The sequence below is a fragment of the Oncorhynchus clarkii genome, chromosome 8 (genome assembly GCF_045791955.1).
Source record: "Oncorhynchus clarkii lewisi isolate Uvic-CL-2024 chromosome 8, UVic_Ocla_1.0, whole genome shotgun sequence".
Taxonomy (NCBI): Eukaryota; Metazoa; Chordata; class Actinopteri; order Salmoniformes; family Salmonidae; genus Oncorhynchus; species Oncorhynchus clarkii.
The window spans coordinates 10,322,512-10,347,052 of record NC_092154.1 but is presented as its reverse complement, the minus strand read 5'-3'; the positions used below and the strand labels follow the sequence as shown (position 1 = coordinate 10,347,052).

General features: G+C 46.1%; 1 protein-coding gene across 1 annotated transcript; it reads right to left on the bottom strand.

The window, feature by feature from the left end:
• Positions 1 to 2,944: 2,944 nt before the first annotated feature.
• On the bottom strand, positions 2,945 to 18,478 carry LOC139415501 (protein LBH-like). The gene is made up of 4 exons (XM_071163607.1): positions 18,179 to 18,478; positions 11,207 to 11,311; positions 3,994 to 4,162; positions 2,945 to 3,676 (listed from the first exon to the last, which is right to left on the bottom strand). Exons 2-4 carry the CDS (start codon positions 11,291 to 11,293, stop codon positions 3,621 to 3,623), a joined length of 312 nt encoding a protein of 103 aa, XP_071019708.1. The 5' UTR covers positions 11,294 to 11,311; positions 18,179 to 18,478; the 3' UTR covers positions 2,945 to 3,620.
• Positions 18,479 to 24,541: the final 6,063 nt, after the last annotated feature.

Genomic DNA, 24,541 nt, shown 5'->3' with positions numbered 1-24,541 from the left:
ACATAGGCACCCCACATGCCGTTACAGAAGAGTCCATTGTATAGATTGGAGATTGGCTCTCTACTATCTCTATGGGAAAAACTCACAACTGATTTCCTCTCACATCCCCAGCAGCAGGTGTACAGGAAAGGTGGGCTGCAAAGTGCCCATTTGTCACAACACGGGCAAAACTGGCAATCACGGGATGAAGAAATTAGTATAGTGCCAGCTGCTCTATGGTAAGTCCAAACTGGATCAAACACGCACCCAGTGGCCACTTTCCTCAGTTAAATAACACTCAGCCAACACTCACTCTACACTCCAACAAAGAGAACTAAGTTCAGTTTGAACCACTACGATCAACATCTCAGTGCAATTCTGCCATTTAAAATTTCACATGAACTGGCAAGCTTCAATTCCATTCTCAGAAACACTCAACCAACCAAAATGCAGAATAAAAAAAGCTATTTTCTTCACAAGGTACAGTATCTTACGTTATGTTATGTTAAAATAAATATTATATATACTTAAAGATCCAAAATAATGTATAACAAATAACAAACATGTATTTTAAAAAACAGAAGTATAGCAGTGAATTGTTGTTTGTTTTTTCGACAATAAGAAACCAGTCATTACTGTTACCGTAAACCATACAAATAGCACGTAGATGATTGTATTGTACACTTAATCATATATATTCTACAATGTAGTTATTATGACAACTTGTATAATTGATGGAAAGTGTAGTTAGTGTTGTCAATGTGTTGTCAGTTGAGATGTTTGAGATAAGCTCTATGCAGAGGGAAAGAAGGTAGATTTTATCGACAGCCACGACTCCCTTCAATGTGCCATAGCTACACGTAAACATGGAATATAATTCTCCTGATCCTGCAGCACCTACAGTTATAGGTGGCAGGTAGCCTAGTGGTTAGAGTGTTGGGCCAGTACCCAAAAGGTTGCTGGATCAAATCCCTGAGCTGACAAGGTAAAAATCTGTTGTACTGCCCCTGAACAAGGCAGTTAACCCACTGTTACCTGGTAAGCTGTCATTGTAAATACGAATTTGTTCTTTACTTACATGCCTAGTTAAATGAATAATAGTAGTTGTCTTATTTGTGCCGAAATGAATAACACAACATAAAATTTTGAAAAAACTAATGTAATAACAGGCTGGGGCATTCTGGAAGGTTCACATGTCAGTTGTCATAAGTGGAGCATTCTGGAAGGTTCACATGTCAGTTGTCATAAGTGGAGCATTCTGGAAGGTTCACATGTCAGTTGTCATAAGTGGAGCATTCTGGAAGGTTCACATGTCAGTTGTCATAAGTGGAGCATTCTGGAAGGTTCACATGTCAGTTGTCATAAGTGGAGCATTCTGGAAGGTTCACATGTCCGTTGTCATAAGTGGGGCATTCTGGAAGGTTCACATGTCAGTTGTCATAAGTGGAGCATTCTGGAAGGTTCACATGTCAGTTGTCATAAGTGGGGCATTCTGGAAGGTTCACATGTCAGTTGTCATAAGTGGAACATTCTGTAAGGTTCACATGTCAGTTGTCATAAGTGGGGCATTCTGGAAGGTTCACATGTCAGTTGTCATAAGTGGAGCATTCTGGAAGGTTCACATGTCAGTTGTCATAAGTGGGGCATTCTGGAAGGTTCACATGTCAGTTGTCATAAGTGGGACATTCTGGAAGGTTCACATGTCAGTTGTCATAAGTGGGGCATTCTGGAAGGTTCACATGTCAGTTGTCATAAGTGGAATCTTGGTTAAAAACCAGCTATGACAAGTCAAAAGACTTTAAGTAGACATGAAAAGACTAAGTAGACATGAATGGTCAATTCTGGTTTAGTGTACAGTAGCTACAGTATATACCCAGGCTAATGTGTTTTAGCTAATGTGCTGTAATAGGTTAATATCCCACACATTTACATGTGATACAGTGAATAAGTGGGATAATAAACTGTTGCAAAATGTTTGAAAATATCCAATTGTAATTAGAGAGGAAAATGAATTCAATATTTGAAAACAATACAAAATAAATGTGCACTCCCATAGAACATTTATACAGTTCTTATGCGATGAGAAAAATAAAAACACTGCTTCGGTATCTAAAGTGCTTTGGTATCTACGTTTGTGCATGTGTTGCAATGCATTTTAAAGGGTGTGAGCGAGACGTTTTTGTTCTTGAAATGTAACCATAATATCAGACTCCAAACTATACTGAAAAAATATATAAACGCAACATGCAACAATTTCAATGATTTTACTGAGTTACAGTTCATATAAGGAAATCTGTCAATTGAAATAAATTCATTAGGCCGTAATCTATGGATATCACATGACTGGGCAGGGGTGCAGCCATGGGTGGGCCTGGGAGGGCATAGGCCCACTGAGGCCAAAGAGCCAGGCCCACCCACTAGGGAGCGAACACTCCTCAGTTTCATCAGCTGTCTGGGTGGCTGGTCTCAGATGATCCCGCAGGAGAAGAAGCCGGTTGTGGAGGTCCTGGGCTGGCGTGGTTACACGTGGTCTGCGGTCGTCAGGCTTGTTGGACGTACTGCCAAATTTTTTAAAACAACGTTGTGCATGTGTAGTTTATGGTATAGAAATGAACATTAAATTCTCTGGCAACAGCTCTGGTGGACATTCCTGCATCTAGCATGCCAATTGCACGCTCCCTCAAAACTTAAGACGTCTGCGGCATTGTGTCGTGTGACAAAACTGAACATTCTAGAGCTGCCTTTTATTTTCCCCAGCACTAGGTGCACCTGTGTAAAGATCATTCTGATATGCCACAGCTGTCAGGTGGATGGATTATCTTGGCAAAGCAGAAATGCTCACTAACAGAGATGTAAACAAATTTGTCCACAAAATATGAGAGAAATAAACTTTTTGAGCGTATGGAAAAATTCTGGGATCTTTTATTTCAGCTCATGAAACATGGGACCAACACTTTCCATGTTGCGTTTATAAGTTTAATGAACAAAAACAATCCCAGACACGCTATGAAATTGGGCAAAATATTAAATAATAAAACCAGTTATGTGAAAATTATGTTTTTTCAAGTACATGTGCTTTGTAATACAATGATGCTTCAAATCCTGTTGTTTGAAAGGAAAACAAAACTGTAATAAGGACTAATAGATAATAACATGCATTTGAGCAGAAGCATACAATGATGAATTCTCCTCTTCCAAGCTCACTGTGTAAATCTGTATATCTACAGTATACATACAGTTTTCATAAGAGTACAGTGTTCTAGACTTTGGTCTAAGATAGCCAGATACATTAACATTTTATATACCGAGGCGTTCCTGTCTTTAATTCCAATATCTTCAGATCACAGATAAACTCTGAAAGGGATGTACTTAATAAAAATGGCAGTGTGAAACACAAAAGTAAAACAAGCAACAATTGATTTACAGTAGCAAGCTACCCACTAAGGTTTGGCACGTAAGAGCTATTTAAGACAATCGTGCAGGACTCGGCCCCACCAAGTGGTGTGGAGGTCTACCAATGTGTTGGCGGTTCTATTAATTAAGGGTTTAGCCTGAAGACCCTCCCTCCTCCTTGCTGCTGTCCGTCATAGAGAAACTCACTGTGAACGGCTGGAATGGTGCCAGCACTGCGAGAGTCAGATTTAAACTCCTCCCATCATTCTGTCAACTTGCTCTTCGTCTTCGGGATGTTCTCCACCTGCCACCAACACATATTTAAATACATTCCATTTGGATAGCTACATTTTGCTTACAGGCCCCCCCCCCCCCCCCCCCCCTGACTACAACCTACAAACTCCTAGTCTTTCCAGTATTCCAAATCACAAACCTCAATACTATTGAACAGTTTTAAAATGTTCTAAACTTCATTAGGCACAGCAAGTAAGAGTTCCTCAGTTCCTCTCTTTTGTCTGACGTTTGCTTCAGAAAAATAAACAGATTCTATTCTATTGTCTCCTGGAGAGCCCTCCTGGTATTCACATCTCTTGGCTGTAAATGGATTTTAGTTGTTCTCACCTACTGCCTGGGCCTCAACCTCTCCGGAGTCGTCGTCAGGGGAACTGGGGTCATCAGGGGGCCAGCGGAGCTCGCCACTCTCCACCTCCCCACTCTCGGAGGGCTCCACCACGATGGACGGAAGCCGCTTCGACAGCTTGGGGAACCGCTCATGGGAGTCCGGAAAGATCTGGAAACACAATCACGTCGGGGTAACCAAAGAATAAGGGGAAGATCTGGGAAACAGGGTAAGGGTTGGGGTGTATTGCTAGTAAAGCCAATCCTGTTGGTAACATCTGAGACATTGATGGAGTAGGATCAGGTTAACCCTAGATTATATGCTCAGTTTAGTGTTTTGTGGCATCCAACAAATGTGTAATTTACCAAGTAGTCTCCAAGGGCTCAAAACACATTCCAGAGAAAAGACAGCATGACTAATCATGCCACAAGATGATGCTCAGTGAGAGAGGTAAGGAGATTTGGCTAGTGACTTGAATGGGAAACTGTGTTTTCCACTTCCTCCCCCCCTGATTGACATTTCCCGCTAGTCTAAAACGTTATTTAAAGCTTTGAAATGGATGCCGGGGTAACGAGGCTCTTTGCATTAGCTGCAAGCCGCAAGTGTCACTTCTATCTCAACATCTCGGGCCTCTGAAGAGCTCGAGCCGACGAGAGGATGTATTACACAATTTGTGCAGGGCGCGATAACTTCCATAGGACCACTGTGATTACTTCCATAACACCACTGTGTGGGGGGGGATTACTTCCATAACACCACTGTGTGTGTGTGGGGTGGGATTACTTCCATAACACCACTGTGTGGGGGGGATTACTTCCATAACACCACTGTGTAGGGGGGGGGGGGGGATTACTTCCATAACACCACTGTGGGGGGGGTACTTCCATAACACCACTGTGGGGGGGGGGGGTACTTCCATAACACCAATGTGTGGGGGGGGATTACTTCCATAACACCACTGTGTGGGGGGGTTGGGGGATTACTTCCATAACACCACTGTGTGGGGGGGGTACTTCCATATCACCACTGTGTGGGGGGGGGGGTACTTCCATAACACCACTGTGTGGGGGGGGGTACTTCCATAACACCGCTGTGGGGGGGGGGGGGGGGGGGGGGGGGTACTTCCATAACACCACTGTGGGGGGGGGTACTTCCAAAACACCACTGTGGGGGGGGGGGGGGTACTTCCATGACACCACTGTGGGGGGGTACTTCCATAACACCACTGTGTGAGGGGGGGGTACTTCCATAACACCACTGTGGGGGGGAGGTACTTCCATAACACCATTGTGGGGGGGGGGGGGGTACTTCCATAACACCACTGTGTGGGGGGGGGGGGGATTACTTCCATAACACCACTGTGGGGGGGGGGGGGGGGGGGTACTTCCATAACACCACAGTGGGGGGGGGGTACTTCCATAACACCACTGTGGGGGGGGGATTACTTCCATAACACCACTGTGTGGGTGGGGGGGGATTACTTCCATAACACCACTGTGTGGGGGGGTACTTCCATATCACCACTGTGTGGGGGGGGGGGGGGGGTACTTCCATAACACCACTGTGTGGGGGGGGGGGTACTTCCATAACACCACTGTGTGGGGGGGGGATTACTTCCATAACACCACTGTGTGGGGGGGGGGGGTACTTCCATAACACCACTGTGGTGGGGGGGGGGGGGGTACTTCCATAACACCACTGTGGGGGGGGGGGGGGGGGGTACTTCCATAACACCACTGTGTGGTGGGGGGTACTTCCATAACACCACTGTGTGGGGGGGGGGACTTCCATAACACCACTGTGGGGGGGGGGTACTTCCATTACACCACTGTGGGGGGGTACTTCCATAACACCACTGTGTGGGGGGGGGGGGGGGGTACTTCCATAACACCACTGTGTGGGGGGGGGATTACTTCCATAACACCACTGTGGGGGGGGGGGGGGGTACTTCCATAACACCACTGTGTGGGGGGGGGGGATTACTTCCATAACACCACTGTGGGGGGGGGGGGGGGGGGGGTACTTCCATAACACCACTGTGGGGGGGGGGGGGGGTACATCCATAACACCACTGTGGGGGGGGGGGGGGGGGATTACTTCCATAACAACACTGTGTGGGGGGGGGGGGATTACTACCATAACACCACTGTGTGGGGGGGGGGGAATTACTTCCAAAACACCACTGTGTGGGGGGGGAGGGGTACTTCCATAACACCACTGTGTGGGGGGGGGGGGGGTTACTTCCATAACACCACTGTGGGGGGGGGGGGATTACTTACATAACACCACTGTGTGGGGGGGGGGGGGGATTACTTCCATAACACCACTGTGTGGGGGGGGGGGGATTACTTCCATAACACCACTGTGTGGGGGGGGGGGGGGTACTTCCATAACACCACTGTGTGGGGGGGGGGGTACTTCCATAACACCACTGTGTGGGGGGGGGGATTACTTCCATAACACCACTGTGTGTGTGTGGGGTGGGATTACTTCCATAACACCACTGTGTGGGGGGGGATTACTTCCATAACACCACTGTGTGGGGGGGGGGATTACTTCCATAACACCACTGTGGGGGGGGGGGTACTTCCATAACACCACTGTGGGGGGGGGGGGGGGTACTTCCATAACACCACTGTGTGGGGGGGGGTACTTCCATAACACCACTGTGTGGGGGGGGTACTTCCATAACACCACTGTGGGGGGGGGTACTTCCAAAACACCACTGTGGGGGGGGGGTACTTCCATGACACCACTGTGGGGGGGTACATCCATAACACCACTGTGTGAGGGGGGGGTACTTCCATAACACCACTGTGGGGGGGAGGTACTTCCATAACACCATTGTGGGGGGGGGGGTACTTCCATAACACCACTGTGTTGGGGGGGGGGATTACTTCCATAACACCACTGTGGGGGGGGGGGGGGGTACTTCCATAACACCACAGTGGGGGGGGGGTACTTCCATAACACCACTGTGGGGGGGGGATTACTTCCATAACACCACTGTGTGGGTGGGGGGGATTACTTCCATAACACCACTGTGTGGGGGGGTACTTCCATATCACCACTGTGTGGGGGGGGGGGGGGGGTACTTCCATAACACCACTGTGTGGGGGGGGGGGTACTTCCATAACACCACTGTGTGGGGGGGGGATTACTTCCATAACACCACTGTGTGGGGGGGGGGGTACTTCCATAACACCACTGTGGTGGGGGGGGGGGGGGGGTACTTCCATAACACACCTGTGGGGGGGGGGGGGGGTACTTCCATAACACCACTGTGGGGCGGGGGGTACTTCCATAACACCACTGTGTGGGGGGGCTACTTCCATAACACCACTGTGTGGGGGGGGGGGTACTTCCATTACACCACTGTGGGGGGGTACTTCCATAACACCACTGTGTGGGGGGGGGGGGGGGGGGGTACTTCCATAACACCACTGTGGGGGGGGGGGTACTTCCATAACACCACTGTGGGGGGGGGGGGGGGGGGTACTTCCATAACACCACTGTGTGGGGGGGGGGGGTACTTCCATAACACCACTGTGTGGGGGGGGGATTACTTCCATAACACCACTGTGGGGGGGGGGGGTACTTCCATAACACCACTGTGTGGGGGGGTACTTCCATATCACCACTGTGTGGGGGGGGGGGGGGTACTTCCATAACACCACTGTGTGGGGGGGGGGGTACTTCCATAACACCACTGTGTGGGGGGGGATTACTTCCATAACACCACTGTGTGGGGGGGGGGGTACTTCCATAACACCACTGTGGTGGGGGGGGGGGGGGGGGGTACTTCCATAACACACCTGTGGGGGGGGGGGGGGGGTACTTCCATAACACCACTGTGGGGCGGGGGGTACTTCCATAACACCACTGTGTGGGGGGGCTACTTCCATAACACCACTGTGTGGGGGGGGGGGGTACTTCCATTACACCACTGTGGGGGGGTACTTCCATAACACCACTGTGTGGGGGGGGGGGGGGGGTACTTCCATAACACCACTGTGGGGGGGGGGGGTACTTCCATAACACCACTGTGGGGGGGGGGGGGGGGGGGGGTACTTCCATAACACCACTGTGTGGGGGGGGGGGGGTACTTCCATAACACCACTGTGTGGGGGGGGGATTACTTCCATAACACCACTGTGGGGGGGGGGGTACTTCCATAACACCACTGTGTGGGGGGGGGGGGGGGATTACTTCCATAACACCACTGTGGGGGGGGGGGGTACTTCCATAACACCACTGTGTGGGGGGGGGGGGGGATTACTTCCATAACACCACTGTGGGGGGGGGGGGGTACTTCAATAACACCACTGTGGGGGGGGGGGGGTACTTCCATAACACCACTGTGGGGGGGGGGGGGATTACTTCCATAACACCACTGTGTGGGGGGGGGGATTACTACCATAACACCACTGTGTGGGGGGGGGGGATTACTTCCAAAACACCACTGTGTGTGGGGGGATTACTTCCATAACACCACTGTGTGGGGGGGGGGGGGGGTACTTCCATAACACCACTGTGTGGGGGGGGGGGTTACTTCCATAACACCACTGTGGGGGGGGGGGGGGGATTACTTCCATAACACCACCGTGTGGGGGGGGGGGGGGGATTACTTCCATAACACCACTGTGTGGGGGGGGGGGGGGGGATTACTTCCAAAACACCACTGTGTGGGGGGGGGGATTACTTCCATAACACCACTGTGGGGGGGGGGGGGGGGGTACTTCCATAACACCACTGTGTGGGGGGGGGGGGTACTTCCATAACACCACTGTGTGGGGGGGGGGATTACTTCCATAACACCACTGTGTGGGGGGGGGGGGTACTTCCATAACACCACTGTGTGGGGGGGGGGGGGGGGGGTATTACTTCCATAACACCACTGTGTGGGGGGGGGGGGATTACTTCCATAACACCACTGTGTGGGGGGGGGGATTACTTCCATAACACCACTGTGGGGGGGGGGGGGGTACTTCCATAACACCACTGTGGGGGGGGGGGGTACTTCCATAACACCACTGTGGGGGGGGGGGGGGGATTACTTCCATAACACCACTGTGTGGGGGGGGGGGATTACTACCATAACACCACTGTGTGGGGGGGGGGGGGGGGATTACTTCCATAACACCACTGTGGGGGGGGGGGGGTACTTCCATAACACCACTGTGGGGGGGGGGGGTACTTCCATAACACCACTGTGGGGGGGGGGGGGGATTACTTCCATAACACCACTGTGTGGGGGGGGGGGATTACTACCATAACACCACTGTGTGGGGGGGGGGGGGGGGGATTACTTCCATAACACCACTGTGTGGGGGGGGGGGGATTACTTCCATAACACCACTGTGGGGGGGGGGGGGAACTTCCATAACACCACTGTGTGGGGGGGGGGGGGGGGGGGTACTTCCATAACACCACTGTACTGTGTGGGTGGGGGGGGGTTACTTCCATAACACCACTGTGGGGGGGGGGGGGGGATTACTTCCAAAACACCACTGTGTGGGGGGGGGGGATTACTTCCATAACACCACTGTGTGGGGGGGGGGGGATTACTTCCAAAACACCACTGTGGGGGGGGGGGGGGGGGATTACTTCCAAAACACCACTGTGTGGGGGGGGGGGATTACTTCCATAACACCACTGTGTGGGGGGGGGGGATTACTTCCATAACACCACTGTGTAGGGGGGGGGGGGAATTACTTCCAAAACACCACTGTGTGGGGGGGGGGGGGGGATTACTTCCATAACACCACTGTGTGGGGGGGGGGGGTACTTCCATAACACCACTGTCTGGGGGGGGGGGGTTACTTCCATAACACCACTGTGGGGGGGGGGGGGGGGATTACTTCCATAACACCACTGTGTGGGGTGGGATTACTTCCATAACACCACTGTGTGGGGGGGGGGATTACTTCCAAAACACCACTGTGTGGGGGGGGATTACTTCCATAACACCACTGTGTGGGGGGGGGTGGGGGGGGATTACTTCCATAACACCACTGTGTGGGGGGGGGGGATTACTTCCATAACACCACTGTGTGGGGGGGGGGATTACTTCCATAACACCACTGTGTGGGGGGGGGGATTACTTCCAAAACACCACTGTGGGGGGGGGGGGGATTACTTCCAAAACACCACTGTGGGGGGGGGGGGGGGGGATTACTTCCAAAACACCACTGTGTGTGGGGGGGGGGGATTACTTCCACAACACCACTGTGGGGGGGGGGGGGGGGATTACTTCCATAACACCACTGTGGGGGGGGGGGGGGGATTACTTCCATAACACCACTGTGTGGGGGGGGGGGGGATTACTTCCACAACACCACTGTGGGGGGGGGGGGGGGGATTACTTCCATAACACCACTGTGGGGGGGGGGGGGGGGATTACTTCCATAACACCACTGTGTGGGGGGGGGGGGGGGATTACTGAAGTTTGAAGTCACTTGGTCAAACAAGTCACTGGGTCTTTGAAGTCACTGGGTCAAACAAGTCACTGAGTTTGAAGTCACTGAGTTTGAAGTCACTGGGTCAAACAAGTCACTGGGTCTTTGAAGTCACTGGGTCAAACAAGTCACTGAGTTTGAAGTCACTGAGTTTGAAGTCACTGGGTCAAACAAGTCACTGGGTCTTTGAAGTCACTGGATCAAACAAGTCACTGAGTTTGAAGTCACTTGGTCTTTGAAGTCACTGAGTTTGAAGTCACTGGGTCAAACAAGTCACTGAGTTTGAAGTCACTGGGTCTTTGAAGTCACTGAGTTTGAAGTCACTGAGTTTGAAGTCACTGGGTCTTTGAAGTTACTGGGTCTTCACTGTAAAAAGTTAGCAGAAATCAGATGGGATTTTTTTCCAGAGGATGAGAGGGGGATGAAAGGGGAGGCTGTGATGGAGGTGCAGTCAGAAATAGCCTTGCTGTCAGTTTAGAGCAATGGAGGGACATTTGCACTTGTCATGGGTCTACAGGGAAGGAGAGAGGAGAAGAGAGAGATCTGAGAGAGTGACATGGAGTATGTGTGTGTGTGTGTCTAGTGTGTGTGTGTGTGTGTGTGTGTGTGTGTGTGTGTGTGTGTGCGCGCGCGCGTGTGTGTGTGTGTGTGCACATGTTGCTCATCATTTGTTTGTGCATGTACACGATTCTTATGTTGTGCTGTAGTGTGTGTTGTTGGTTTTAGTTTTTGTTGTGTCTGTTTGAATTAGTCCCACCTGAAAGGATATGCCCTCGTCTGCTGGGGCACCTCCGACAGTGAAGTCTCCCACCGTCGGATCACAGGTGTTCATCACTTCTGTCATCCCGTCAGTAAGCCTCGCCTTCACCCAAACCAAAACAAAAAGAAAGGCGGACATTTTCTCAGTACAGTAACAAAGCCATAAAGTACGGTCCCGTTACAAACCAAACATCCCTACAACTAGTCCCAAGGGCTTAACAGGTGTGAACAATATTGGCAGGGATCTTTCTAATCGTTTTTTTTTTTTTCGGGTTGCATACATTTATTTTAGAGATGGAAAAATACTTTCAGTGTAAACTTAAACCACTAACTAGATACAAATTATGCTGCTATATATGATCCTTGAGAACTAACAATCACCTAAATAAAAGCTAGACAGTTTGAGCAAAAGAACACAGCATTAGCCATGGCAAAATGTATGAAATTGCAGGAAATTAGCTTTGAAACTGTAACATTTTATTTCAGCTTCATGGCAAAATGTGTAGAATTACAAGAAATTAGCATTGATGCTGAAAAAAAAAAATTTCAGCTCCATGGAGAAATGTGTAGAATTGCATGAAAATGTCTTTAAAAAATGCAAAAAAATACAGTGCCAAGATGGAGCTTAATGACAGCCAATCATGCTCATGGGGAGCATGGGGGGGGGAGGGGCCATGCTCATTGCCACGCCCACCACCTAAGACCCTTTTTGATCTGCCAAAGAATAACTGTAATTGGGAAAGTCTATCTAGTACCATACTCCTGATTCCTATCCAATTCCGTTTTTAGCTGTGAGTCTCATCATAGGAGTTGGCAAGACAGCACAAACCCGGGGCAAGTAATGAATGATTGGTTTGGAATTGGGCCTTTCTGTGACAGTCATTAAGGCTGCGTTTACACAGGCAGCCCAGTTCTGATCTTTTGACTAACTGATGGAACAATATCTGATCTGATTGGTCAAAAGGCCAATTGGTCGGAGATCAGAATTGGGCTGCCTGTGTAAACACAGCCAATGTACACTTGCGTATTTTCATTTCTCATTTGCCAATGAATGCTACAGGGCCTGATTCTGCTCATGCACCAACAAAATACTCTCAGCAAATTGGCAATGTGTTGCAAGAATGTTTACAAAAGGTTATGGGAAAGCTTTAGTTCAGGTAATGTCTGCTGCATGATATCACAGTATCATTAGATTGTGCTCTTGGTAAGCCGTCATTATAAATAAGAATTTGTTCTTAACTGACTTGAATAGTTAAATAAAGGTTAAATAATTGAATGAGAATGTTATCTAACGTTTACCTAACATTTTGGAAATATCCTCCATTACAGCAGGTGGCGCTATGGGGGTAGCCGGTTCAAAGCCCAACCACACCATTTAGATTTTTGCTGTGTCCTAAAATGAACCTTGTGTGTCTAAATGATGTATACTTTACTTAATCTTTTTCTGTCTGTGCTACAGTCTTCACTGCTCGACTCATGGCAAGAAGAATGTTCATTCAAACGAGCATTCTTTTTATAGAGAAGATGAGGGCGTGAGTTGGAGCATAATGTCTGACATGCTCCGGGGTGAAGTTTCCCCTAAGTACAGATCTAGGATCAGCTTCCTCTCCCCCAATCCTAACCTTAACCATTAGTGGGAGAAATGCTAAACTGACCCAAGATCAGTGAACTTCACCCTACTCTGTCTGACACCAGGAACAAGGATGCAACTGCTGCTGGGAATGTAAATAATTCAGGTTTAACATGTTCAACATTAAAATGAAATTGTTCTGGTTCGGTGACAATAAGGGAACAGTTGTAGCCTTATTCCCCTTTGAGTTCTAGTTTCAGTCAGGAATGGAAAATCACTAGCACAGTGTGTGTGTGTGTGTTTCTTTCAAAACGATGCATTTCATCCAAGATAAAGATATTTCATAAAACTAAGCGGCACTGAGAACAGCTGGGAAAAAAACATAAATTTTGTTCCGAACATCCAACAAGTCTCTCCATATTCACTTCCACATTTTTACTTTGGTTGGAAAACGATTATTTTTTTTTTTTTGTGAACAATTGTTTTCATTGAGTCAATCAATCGGTATAATCAATGAAAAACAATACAATTGACCATTTTTAGAACAACCCCATCTTCCACCTCATCCCTAGGAAAGTTTTATTTTTATGTTAATTTATACATTTTTTTTATGTAGTATTTTGTTTAAACTTTCACTAAAATACATGTGAACATGGTAACAAGTACAGTCTTATTCTTTTAGTCAATTACTAACCATTTCGACATGGGAAAGTGAGTGATTGGCAAATCGATGAGGGTAAACCGATCAATTAGGTGCCAGGGAGAAGAGAAAACCGGAAGATGGACAGGAATAAACATCATCACAAGCCCATCACTAACCCACCTGAAATAAAACCATCAGCTAAGTGTTGTCTTCCATTTTACAACATGATTAGTTGAATCACATGTGTGTTAAAGCTGAGCTGGAACAAAAGTGTACACACACTGTTCTCCACACTTGACCTGAATGAAGGCAACAAAAAAAACGGATCCACAGTCCCATTAATAATCAGATGCTTTCGGCCAAAGCAGCTTTCAGTAAACACTTCAACGCGGAACGTGCACTGTAGTTCATGCAGCAATGGGCTATTTATTAACACTGTTACCAGTGCCATGTTCAAACTCATTGCAGCACGGGATCGTCACAGCCATCAAACTACACAGAGTCACTCTTTTCCATGCTTCCTAATGCTCTGGGTTATCGTATCTGATCGTTTGGACGTCTGGTAACCATCAGAGCCATCATCAGTCCTAATGCTAGTGTGTGTTTGTGTCTGTGTGTAAACGTGCGTGCACATGTGTGTGTTTGGTGGGGTGACTAATCTACTGCACACACCCCCCCCCCCCCCCCCCAGCTGTTGCCACGGAGACATGGTGGGCGGTCAATAATCAAGATGTCTTTTATGAAAAAGTGCCATACTCCAAAGTGCCAGTGGGTGTTGATAGCGTAAGGATGTGTCTATTGTTTTGCCCAGTCCTAATAACAAAGAATAACCTTAGGGAGCCAGTTGTGACCAAACTGGGTTGGATTGGATGGTCTATAGGGGGCTGGAAGGGATCTATGTGGAGGAAAGGGCCAAAAACAGGACATATTTTATGGAAATGAGTGCCATACTCAAGAGGGTATGAATGGTGAGTGGGCAATTGGATGTGTGTGTGTGTGTGTGTGTGTGTGTGTGTGTGTGTGTGTGTGTGTGTGTGTGTGTGTGTGTGTGTGTGTGTGTGTGTGTGTGTGTGTGTGTGTGTGTGTGTGTGTGTGCGTGCGTGTGCGTGTGCAGTACTATAGCCCAAGAGAGCCAGCTGTGACATAAGTGTTTGAGGCAGGAGCCGAGCCCACAACAGTGACAGATTCTGAGATCCACATAATCAAAGTCACCACAGGTTTATGTACAGTACCTGTTACACAGCCCCAAGCACCCAGCCAATGCTCCCGTATCTTAGGATCAACCAGGCCCAGAATTAAGATGCATAACTCATCACACATAACATAGTCTCATCAAGGTTACAGTAAAGAAGCTGGCTTGACATTCCAATTCAGTCAGCACATAGATCTCTGCCAAGAATCAACACTATGTCAATAGGGATGACTAAATATCAACCACATGTCAACGAAGCTCTTATTCGAAAGGGGCGTTAAACAAATATCCTGACTGTGGTGACTAAAGAGCCGAATGCACTTCTAGAAAGAATGTTCACCACATGGTCCAACCTGCCCCTTCATGCTATCACTGTCATACTAATCCTGGCTTCTAATAGGCCTATAGACATTCTCATCCTGGCCTATAGACATTCTCATCCTGGCCTCTAATTGGCTCATAGCCATTCTAATCCAGGCCTCTAATTGGCCCATGGCCATGCTAATCCTGGCTTCTAATTGACCCATAGCCATTCTCACCCTGGCCCCTAATTGGTTTGTTTATAGATGTACAATGTATTCGGTAAGTATTCAGACCCTTTGACTTTTTCCACATTTTGTTACGTTAGAGCCTTATTCTAAAATGGATGAAAATACATGTTTTCCTCATCAATCTACACACAATACCCCATAATGACAAAGCGAAACAGGTTTTTAGACATTTTTACAAATGTATATATATATATATATATATATATAAAAAAACGGAAATACCTTATTTACATAAGTATTCAGACACTTTGCTATGAGACTCGAAATTTCCAAAGACTCAAAGTTTCCATTGATCATCCTTGAGTTGTTCCTACAACTTTATTGGAGTCCACCTGTGGTAAATTCAATTGATTTTGATTGATTAATGATTTGGAAAGGCACACACCTGTCTATATTACTGTCCCACAGTTGACATTGCATGTCAGTGCAAAAACCAAGCCATGAGGTCATCGGAATTGTCCGTAGAGCTCTGAGACAGGATTGTCTCGAGGCACAGATCTATGGAAGGGTACTAAAAAAAAGCATTGAAGTTCCCCAAGAACACAGTAGCTTCTCTCATTCTTAAATGGAAGAAGTTATGGAACCACCAAGATTGTTTTTAGAGCTGGCCGCCCGGCCAAACTGAGCATTCGAGGGAGAAGGACGACCCTAAGCACACAGCCAAGAAAATGCAGGAGTGGCTTTGGGGCAAGTCTCTGAATGTCCTTGAGTGGCCCTGCCAGAGCCCGGACTTGAAACCAATCGAACATCTCTGGAAAGACCTGAAAATAGCTGTGCAGCGACTCTCCCCATCCAACCTGACAGAGCTTGAGAGGATCTGCAGAAAATAATGGGAGAAACTCCCCAAATACAGATGTGCCAAGCTTGTAGCATCAGACCCAAAAATACTTGAAGCTGTAATCGCTGCCAAAGGTGCTTCAACCAAGTACTGAGTAAAGGGTCTGAATAGTAAATGTGATATTTCCGTTTTTTTAATACATTTGCAAAATATATATATTTTTTTTTGCTTCGTCATTGTAGGGTATTGTATGTAGATTGAGGGGGGAAAACAACGTAATACATTTTAGAACAAGGCTGTAATGTAACAAAATGTGGAACAATTTATACAGTGTCTCCGTGATAGAAGACAATGAATTAAAAGGAGAATTTCTCCAACTAATGTGGGCTGGCAATGGCGCTTATATTGCACACTTTATTATTGTGATTAGACTATAATCCAATTACAAATGCAGCACACCCTGCCGACATCAGAGCCCTTGTTAGCGCGTACCCTTCTCATCCGCGAGGTGTGAGTGGGACAAACAAAAAGAACTGGAGTGGGGGATCAAAGGAGCATATACGTGTTTGGTGCCATTTTCTATTGAAACAAAAGACCCTGTCTAAAATTCTCTGTGGGGGTGTCATCATTAGAAAGGCTGTACGGTTGCGTTGATCAAACTATTTGCAGATAGATAACATGAATAAACTCAAATGTTATTATATTATAAAGACTAATTCGCTTGTTTCCTGTCCAAGTTAGCTTGCGTGTATTTATGTGCGTGTGTCTGTGTTTGTGTGTGCATGTATGTGCGCATGTATTTTTTCTCTTTGTGTGCGTGTGCGTGTGCGTGTGTGTGTGTGTGGCTCAGCCACCATGATTTTTTTTTAGTATCCTTGATTGATTTTCCAACCCTTGTCGCCAGAGACGACAGGTTAAACGTCTCCAATTTGAGGGAGCCTTTGAACGCAGTTAATTTCTCCTTTCCTCCAACAATATAAAGGCAAGTAAGGTGTAAGGCTAGTGATGCTAGTTTCACCTGCTCCCGGCAATATGGAAAACCATATCTATTCAAATCTATGGAAATGACACACGTAGCATAGTCCACCGCATTGCAAATTAGAGTTATCATTAACCACTGCTGACCAGGTCTTAGGGCCTCAAAACATCAGAGATTCAAAACTGACACTAAACTGATTTATCAAATGCATATGTTATGCATGTTCTGCACATGTTATTGTTGCCTAATGGGGATTAAAAAAAAGTTTAAGGAAGTAGAACATTTGAAATAAAGGTCAAAGGTAATAGTGTGCTATTCAGAAAACCACAGGTGCAAAGTTTGCACTTCTGAAATTTGTTTCACATGAATACATTTTTACAAAAAAAACTTTCCATATGACAGACAGATGCATCAATACTTGTGTGTAGCTTGAGATTTGGTTGTGTGTGGCCTGCGATCTGGTTGTGTGTGGCCTGCGATCTGGTTGTGTGTGGCCTGCGCTCTGGCTGTGTGTTGCCTGCGCTCTGGCTGTGTGTTGCCTGCGATCTGGTTGTGTGTAGCCTGCGAGTCTGGCCTGAAGAGTGCGTGCAAGCGCCCAATTCATTGCCTGGCGCAATTCAAATCCATGCAAATGAGTGAAGTCTTTTCATTTCACAGTCAGATGTGAAACTAATGTCAAACTAGAAATAACACTCAAGCTTGTAAACCCTCTTGTCAATATGCGTCTCTACCGACAGAACGTTTTAAGGCATGGTATATTGCATAATCACGCATAACCATTGCCCAAAGGATCATAAGAGTCGGTTCGATTGCCAGCTCGGTTGTGAAAATAGCCATGTTCCAAACAAAATGTCAGTACATTATAATGTGTCATAGATGTGTTTATTTGTTTTTAGTCATTTATGATAATCTGCACATGGCTTCAAAAGTTACACAATTTATTTATATTTATAAATCACAGACCGATCAACTACAGCCTACAATATACTATCAATGAATGATACTTAGATTATTGTCATCTGTGTTCTACGTGCATTTTTTTTATCTCTTAAAAAAACAATTTTAGCTTCCGTACATGGCTTTTGTGTATAGGGAAGCTCTCATGATAATGCTATGGAATGGACAGTTGGACACAAGCCAAGCAGTGGAGAGCTTAAAAGGGCACGCACTACAAACTTGTGATTCTGCTTATAAGTATCGTTGCTGAAAATACGTATGGTTGAAAATAGCTCTAAGAAGAAACGGACCATCACTTACCTTTATCGAACGTTAATGTTATTCTATGGTCTTTATTTATCCACGGATGATGTAGGCTACTCAGATATAAAGAGTGGAGCTGTGGTCGCCTGTCTCCGAGTTGGTACAACAATAACGTTCGCTTGATTGTGTTTCTCTGTGAGCTTGCGGCTCGCCTCTTTGCTTACGGCGAAGTTCCGATTCCACTTTCCAGCGGAGGTAACAGCTTCAGGTCACTGGAGAACTGGAGCGTCTCCATGAGCGGTGTGAGTGTGTGCGCACACGGTTGGTATATTTCTCACTCTCTGCGCGTGTCTCTCTGTCATGAGTAGGGCCGTGCACAGACCTTTTGGGGGGGGTATGTGCTCAAAAAAAGGGGCACACCCCCCCAAAAAACAAAAAACACAGACTTGTTGAGCAATTATTACAAGAAGAGGGGAGAGCGGCACAATCTGATGAGTAACGCATTTTCCGAAACTATTTTGAACTGTAAAAAAGACTGCACTTATTAACAAAGACCAACACAATTCCAGTCAAAATAGATTGTAAGAAATACTGTATCCTACCATGACTATATCCAACCCAACTCCATTTGTTGCCACTATCATGTATAGTGTAAAGTTGCCACTTTTCAAACTGTATTTGACACATGCGCCGAATACAACAAGTGTAGACTTTACCATGAAATGGTTACTTACAAGCCCTTAACCAACAGTGCAGTTCAAGAAGAAGAAAATATTTACCAAGTAGGCTAAAATAAAAAGTAACACAATAAGAATAATCATAAGGAGGCAATACTCCGGTTCTGCTTGCTGTATAACATTCTATAACTTGGGTGACTGGAGTCTCTGACATTTTTTGGGGCCTTCCTCTGACACCGCCTAGGGTAGAGGTCCTGGATGGCAGGAAGCTTGGTCCCAGTGATGTACTGGGCTGTTCGCACTACCCTCTGTAGAGCCTTACGGTCAGATGCCGAGCAGATGCCATACCAGGCGGTGATGCAATCGGTCAGGATGCTCTTGATGGTGCAGCTGTAGAACCTTTTAAAGATCTGGGGGACCATGCCAAATCTTTTCAGTCTCCTGAGGGGGAAAAGGTTTTGTCGTGTCCTCTTCATGACTGTCTTGGTATGTTTGGACCATGATAGTTTGTTGGGGATGTGGACACCAAGGAACTTGAAACTCTCGACCCGCTCCACTACAGCCTCGTCGATGTTAATGGGGGCCTGTTCGGCCCTTCTTTTCCTGTAGTCCACGATCAGCTCCTTTGTCTTGCTCACATTGAGGGAGAGAAGTTGTCCTGGCACAACACTACCAGTTCTCTGACCTCCTCCCTATAGGCCGTCTCATCGTTGTCAGTGATCAGGCCTACCACTGTTGTGTTGTCAGAAAACTTAATGATGGTGTTGGAGTCGTGTTTGGCTACGCAGTCGTGGGTGAACAGGGAATACAGGAGGGGACTAAGTACACACGTCCGAGGGGTCCTAGTGTTAAGGATCAGCGTGGCAGACGTGTTGTTTCCTACTCTTACCACCTGAGGGCGGCCCATCAGGAAGTCCGGGATATAGTTGCAGAGGGAGGTGTTTAGTCCCAGAGTCCTTAGCTTAGTGCTGAGCTTCTTGGGCACTATAGTGTTGAACGCTGAGCTGTAGTCGATGAACAGCATTCTCACGTACGTGTTCCTTTTGTCCTGGTGAGAAAGGGCAGTGTGGAGTGCGATTGAGATTGCGTCATCGGTGGATTTGTTGGGGCAGTATGCGAATTGGAGTGGGTCTAGGGTGTCCGGGAGGATGCTGTTGATGTGAGCCATGACCAGCCTTTCAAAGCACTTCATGGCTACCGACGTGAGTGCCACGTGGTGGTAATCATTTAGGCAGGTTACCTTCGCTTCCTTGGGCACAGGGACTATGGTGGTCTTCTTGTAACATGTGGGTATTACAGACTCGGTCAGGGAAAGAAAAATGTCAGTGAAGACACTTGACAGTCGGTCTGCGCATGCTTTGAGTACACGTCCTGGTAATCCATCTGGCCCGGCGGCTTTGTGAATGTTGACCTGTTTAATAAAGGTTTTGTTCACATCGGCTACCGAGAGCGTTATCACACAGCCATCCAGAACAGCTGGTGCTCTCGTGCATGCTTCAGTGTTGCTTGCCTCGAAGCGAGCATAAAAGGCATTTAGCTCGTCTGGTAGGCTTGCGTCACTGGGCAGCTCGCGTTTGGGTTTCCCTTTGTAGTCCGTAATAGTTTTCAAGCCCTGCCACATCTGACGAGCATCAGAGCCGGTGTAGTAAGATTCAATCTTAATCCTGTATTGACGCTTTGCTTGTTTGATGGTTCGTCTGATGGGCATATTGGGATTTCTTATAAGCTTCCGGATTAGTCTCCCGTTCCTTGAAAGCGGCAGCTCTAATCTTTAGCTCAATGCGGATGTTGCCTGTAATCCATGGCTTCTGGTTGGGATATGTACATACACTTGATGAAGCCGATGACTGAGGTGGTGTATTCCTCATTGCCATTGGATGAATCCTGGAACATATTCCAGTCTGCGCCAGCAAAACAGTCCTGTAGTGTAGCATCTGACCACTTCCGTATTGAGCAAGTCACTGGTACTTCCTGGCAGTGTTTTTCAATTTTATTTTGTCACACCACCCCCAAAAAGGAGTTGTAGCCTACAAATCGCAGACCCTTGCGCACGCACATGCACGTGTGCACTTGCATACATGCGCACACAATTACTGAGCAAATGTAGCCTGTCATTACAGGCATAAACGGTGATGCATTTTCGAAACGCAAAACAGGCGACAGAAATAATCTGCGTTTTACACCTGCATTTGGAGCTGAAAGTCAGCCAATATCAACTAGGGATATATCATGTCACTTCTCTGGAGTCCAGAGCAAACAGAATCATAAGACCTACTTGTAGCACTAGCAGGATCGGATGTAAAAAGCATGTTCTGCCTGCACTGGGCTCGTTGCCAGACGGGTAGCCCTGTTATTCCTCACAAATATGGTAATAACTTCACCAGAATACATCTTCATCCCATAATATTGAAGGCAAAGCAATGTTATAGCCGCTTATCTTTAGACATATAGCCAGTAGTAGCCACCCAAACTAGGCTTATCTGAAATATAAGTTATGGAGGAACAAGCTCTGGTGGCCCATGGGCCTTTTTTAATTGAATAAATAATTTTGACAGTAACCCTCCAAAAAGTCATGAATTAACATTTTTAATTTCCATATGTACTAGGAAGCTAATTGTTTGTTTCTTGGGCTTTGGGAATGTGACTGAAGAAGTGAAAAGGAAACAAGGAACTGATTGAATGTATGAGGGGATATCAGTGAACAAATGCAGTGGGCATGGAACGATGGCGCCAATGCAATGAGTGGAGCTTACTCAGGTGTTCTGAAGCGCATATCAGATTAGTTTTTGTTTAGAAAACAATTTATCCTCCCGAAGCGATAGATACAGGGATGGTAAAAAACAGCTTGATTACCGTAGCAACGCCAGGGAAACTGGGCAGAAAGGAGTTGTGCTTAAAATACAGCAGTTCTGTAGCATCTTTAATTGAGCCTATCATTCTCCTCAATTGCCAGGCAACACGCTACGGAGAGAGATTAACTGTATAGGAAGCTCTGGGGACAGATCTTATGGATACTGGACTGCCAATACGTTGGCAGATGTAAACAGCTGATGATCTTTAACAGACAACAGTTCGAGGGCTTCAACAACGTTTATACTGGTGAACCAGCGTTTGAGTTGTGTGGTTGCAATATCAACAGTCCCTTATCTCTGGTATATAGTCATGTTTGGACACACCTACTCATTCAAGAGTTTTTCTTTATTTTTTACAATTTTCTACTAGGTATGGCTTAATTGATTATAGTCCAGACTCGTTATAGATATGGCTTAATTGATCATAGTCCAGACTCGTTATAGATATGGCTTAATTGATCATAGTCCAGACTCGTTATAGATATGGCTTAATTGATCATAGTCCAGACTCGTTATAGATATGGCTTAATTGATCATTGTCCAGACTCGTTATAGATATGGCTTAATTGATCATAGTCCAGACTCGTTATAGATATGGCTTAATTGATCATAGTCCAGACTCGTTATAGATATGGCTTAATTGATCATAGTCCAGACTCGTTATAGATATGGCTTAATTGATCATAGTCCAGACTCGTTATAAATATGGCTTAATTGATCATAGTCCAGACTCGTTATAGATATGGCTTAATTGATCATAGTCCAGACTCGTTATAGATATGGCTTAATTGATCATAGTCCAGACTCGTTATAGATATGGCTTAATTGATCATAGTCCAGACTCGTTATAGATATGGCTTAATTGATCATAGTCCAGACTCGTTATAGGTATGGCTTAATTGATCATAGTCCAGACTCGTTATAGATATGGCTTAATTGATCATAGTCCAGACTCGTTATAGATATGGCTTAATTGATCATAGTCCAGACTCGTTATAGATATGGCTTAATTGATCATATTGTCCAGACTCGTTATAGTTGCACAAACCAACAGATTTTTTTGTTGTTGCAGGTCTTCTGTTTCCCCACATTTATTGAGGAATTAATTTCCCATTGAGGAAATGTATCCCCATTCCCCCCCAAAATACCTTAATCGAGATCACAAAAGAAAACGGACAAATACTGATTTTTACTCAAATCTGGCAACCCTCATAAAATCCAACATAACACCAGTATCACAAAGTATTAAACAGAAACAAGCATAGAAAACAACATTGGTATTATTTTTTTATTTTATTTTTTACCTCAGGCTACTATTGTATTATAAGTTTTTTCGCTTACAACCTAGTTGATTAACAATGTTTGGTTGTTAACATGTTATTATTTATATATAAATACATGTGGGACACAAGAAAAGGAAATGTAGAACACCATTGCCACAAATATATTGTTCCAATAACTTTCCAATTATTGTTCCAAAGATTTCCCCCCAAAATGTTATTTTCCTGTGAAGGAAGTCGTACAATTTTCTTTTATTTTCTTACGAATTAAGTCTCATACAAATGTGTGCATTTTCACACAGATTAAGCCACAAAAACTCACAAAACCTGCTGAAATACTTTTTGGACATATTTGCACAAATTGAGTGTGAGATTGTGTTGCAGCCATTCACCCACCGCCATCACCTAATGTTTCAGCATGATAATGCACGGCCCCATGTTGCAAGGATCTGTACACAATTCCAGGAAGCTGAAAATGTCCCAGTTCTTCCAAGGCCTGCATACTCACCAGACATGTCACCCATTGATCATGTTCGGGATGCTCTGGATTGACGTGAACGACAGCGTGTTCCAGTTCCCGCCAATATCCAGCAACTTCACACAGCCATTGAAGAGGAGTTGAACAACATTCCACAGACCACAATCAACAGCCTGGTCAACTCTATGCCAAGGAGACATGTTACGCTGCATGAGGCAAATGGTGGTCACACCAGATACTGACTGTTTTTCTGATCCACACCCCTACCTTTTCTTTAAAGGTATCTGTGACCAACCGATGCATATCTGTATCCCCAGTCATGTGTAATCCATAGATTAGGGCCTAATGAATTGATTTCAATTGACTGATTTCCTTATAAAAAAAACTGTTATTCAGTCAAATCTTTGAAATTGTTGCATGATGCCTTTATATTTTTTGTTCAGTGTACTATTTGTTATTAATAGACTGGTTTTACTCACAACTTTCTATCCAAGCTGGGAGAGAGCACGAGGACGGCTCATGTCATGCAGGTTCAGATTGCCTGTACAGGACAGTTGTCTGTATATATTTTTAAATCAATAAGTAGCTGATTAGTATGCTGCTGCATCAAACATTTATTTTACAATCTGCAATGTTTGAATTTCTAACTTTAATTACTGAACAAGTATTTACATTACTGCTGCCAGCCAGCAGTCTAAAATGGCAGCATTGCAACACTGTGTATAGATTTGTGAAATGTTAGGCTTTTAACATGAGAAAATAACGACCAAATAGACCTACCGATAAACATTTATTCTTTAGCTAAAGCAAAGTTAAGCTATGCAATCGCATAGGCATGTCGCAATTTCAACACCATGGACAGCGATCGGTAGTCTATACTTCAGTTATATCTGTGGGATTTATTTTGGTCATGAGAGGGTGAGAGCGTGAGAGGGAGACAGGGTGAGAGGGTGAGAGGAAGGGAGGGTGAGAGGGAGACAGGATGAGAGGGTGAGAGGGAGGGAGGGTGAGAGGGTGAGAGGGTGAGAGGGAGGATGAGAGGGTGAGAGGGTGAGAGGGAGGGAGAGTGAGAGGGTGAGAGGGAGGGTGAGAGGGTGAGAGGGAGGGACAGTGAGAGGGTGAGAGGGAGGATG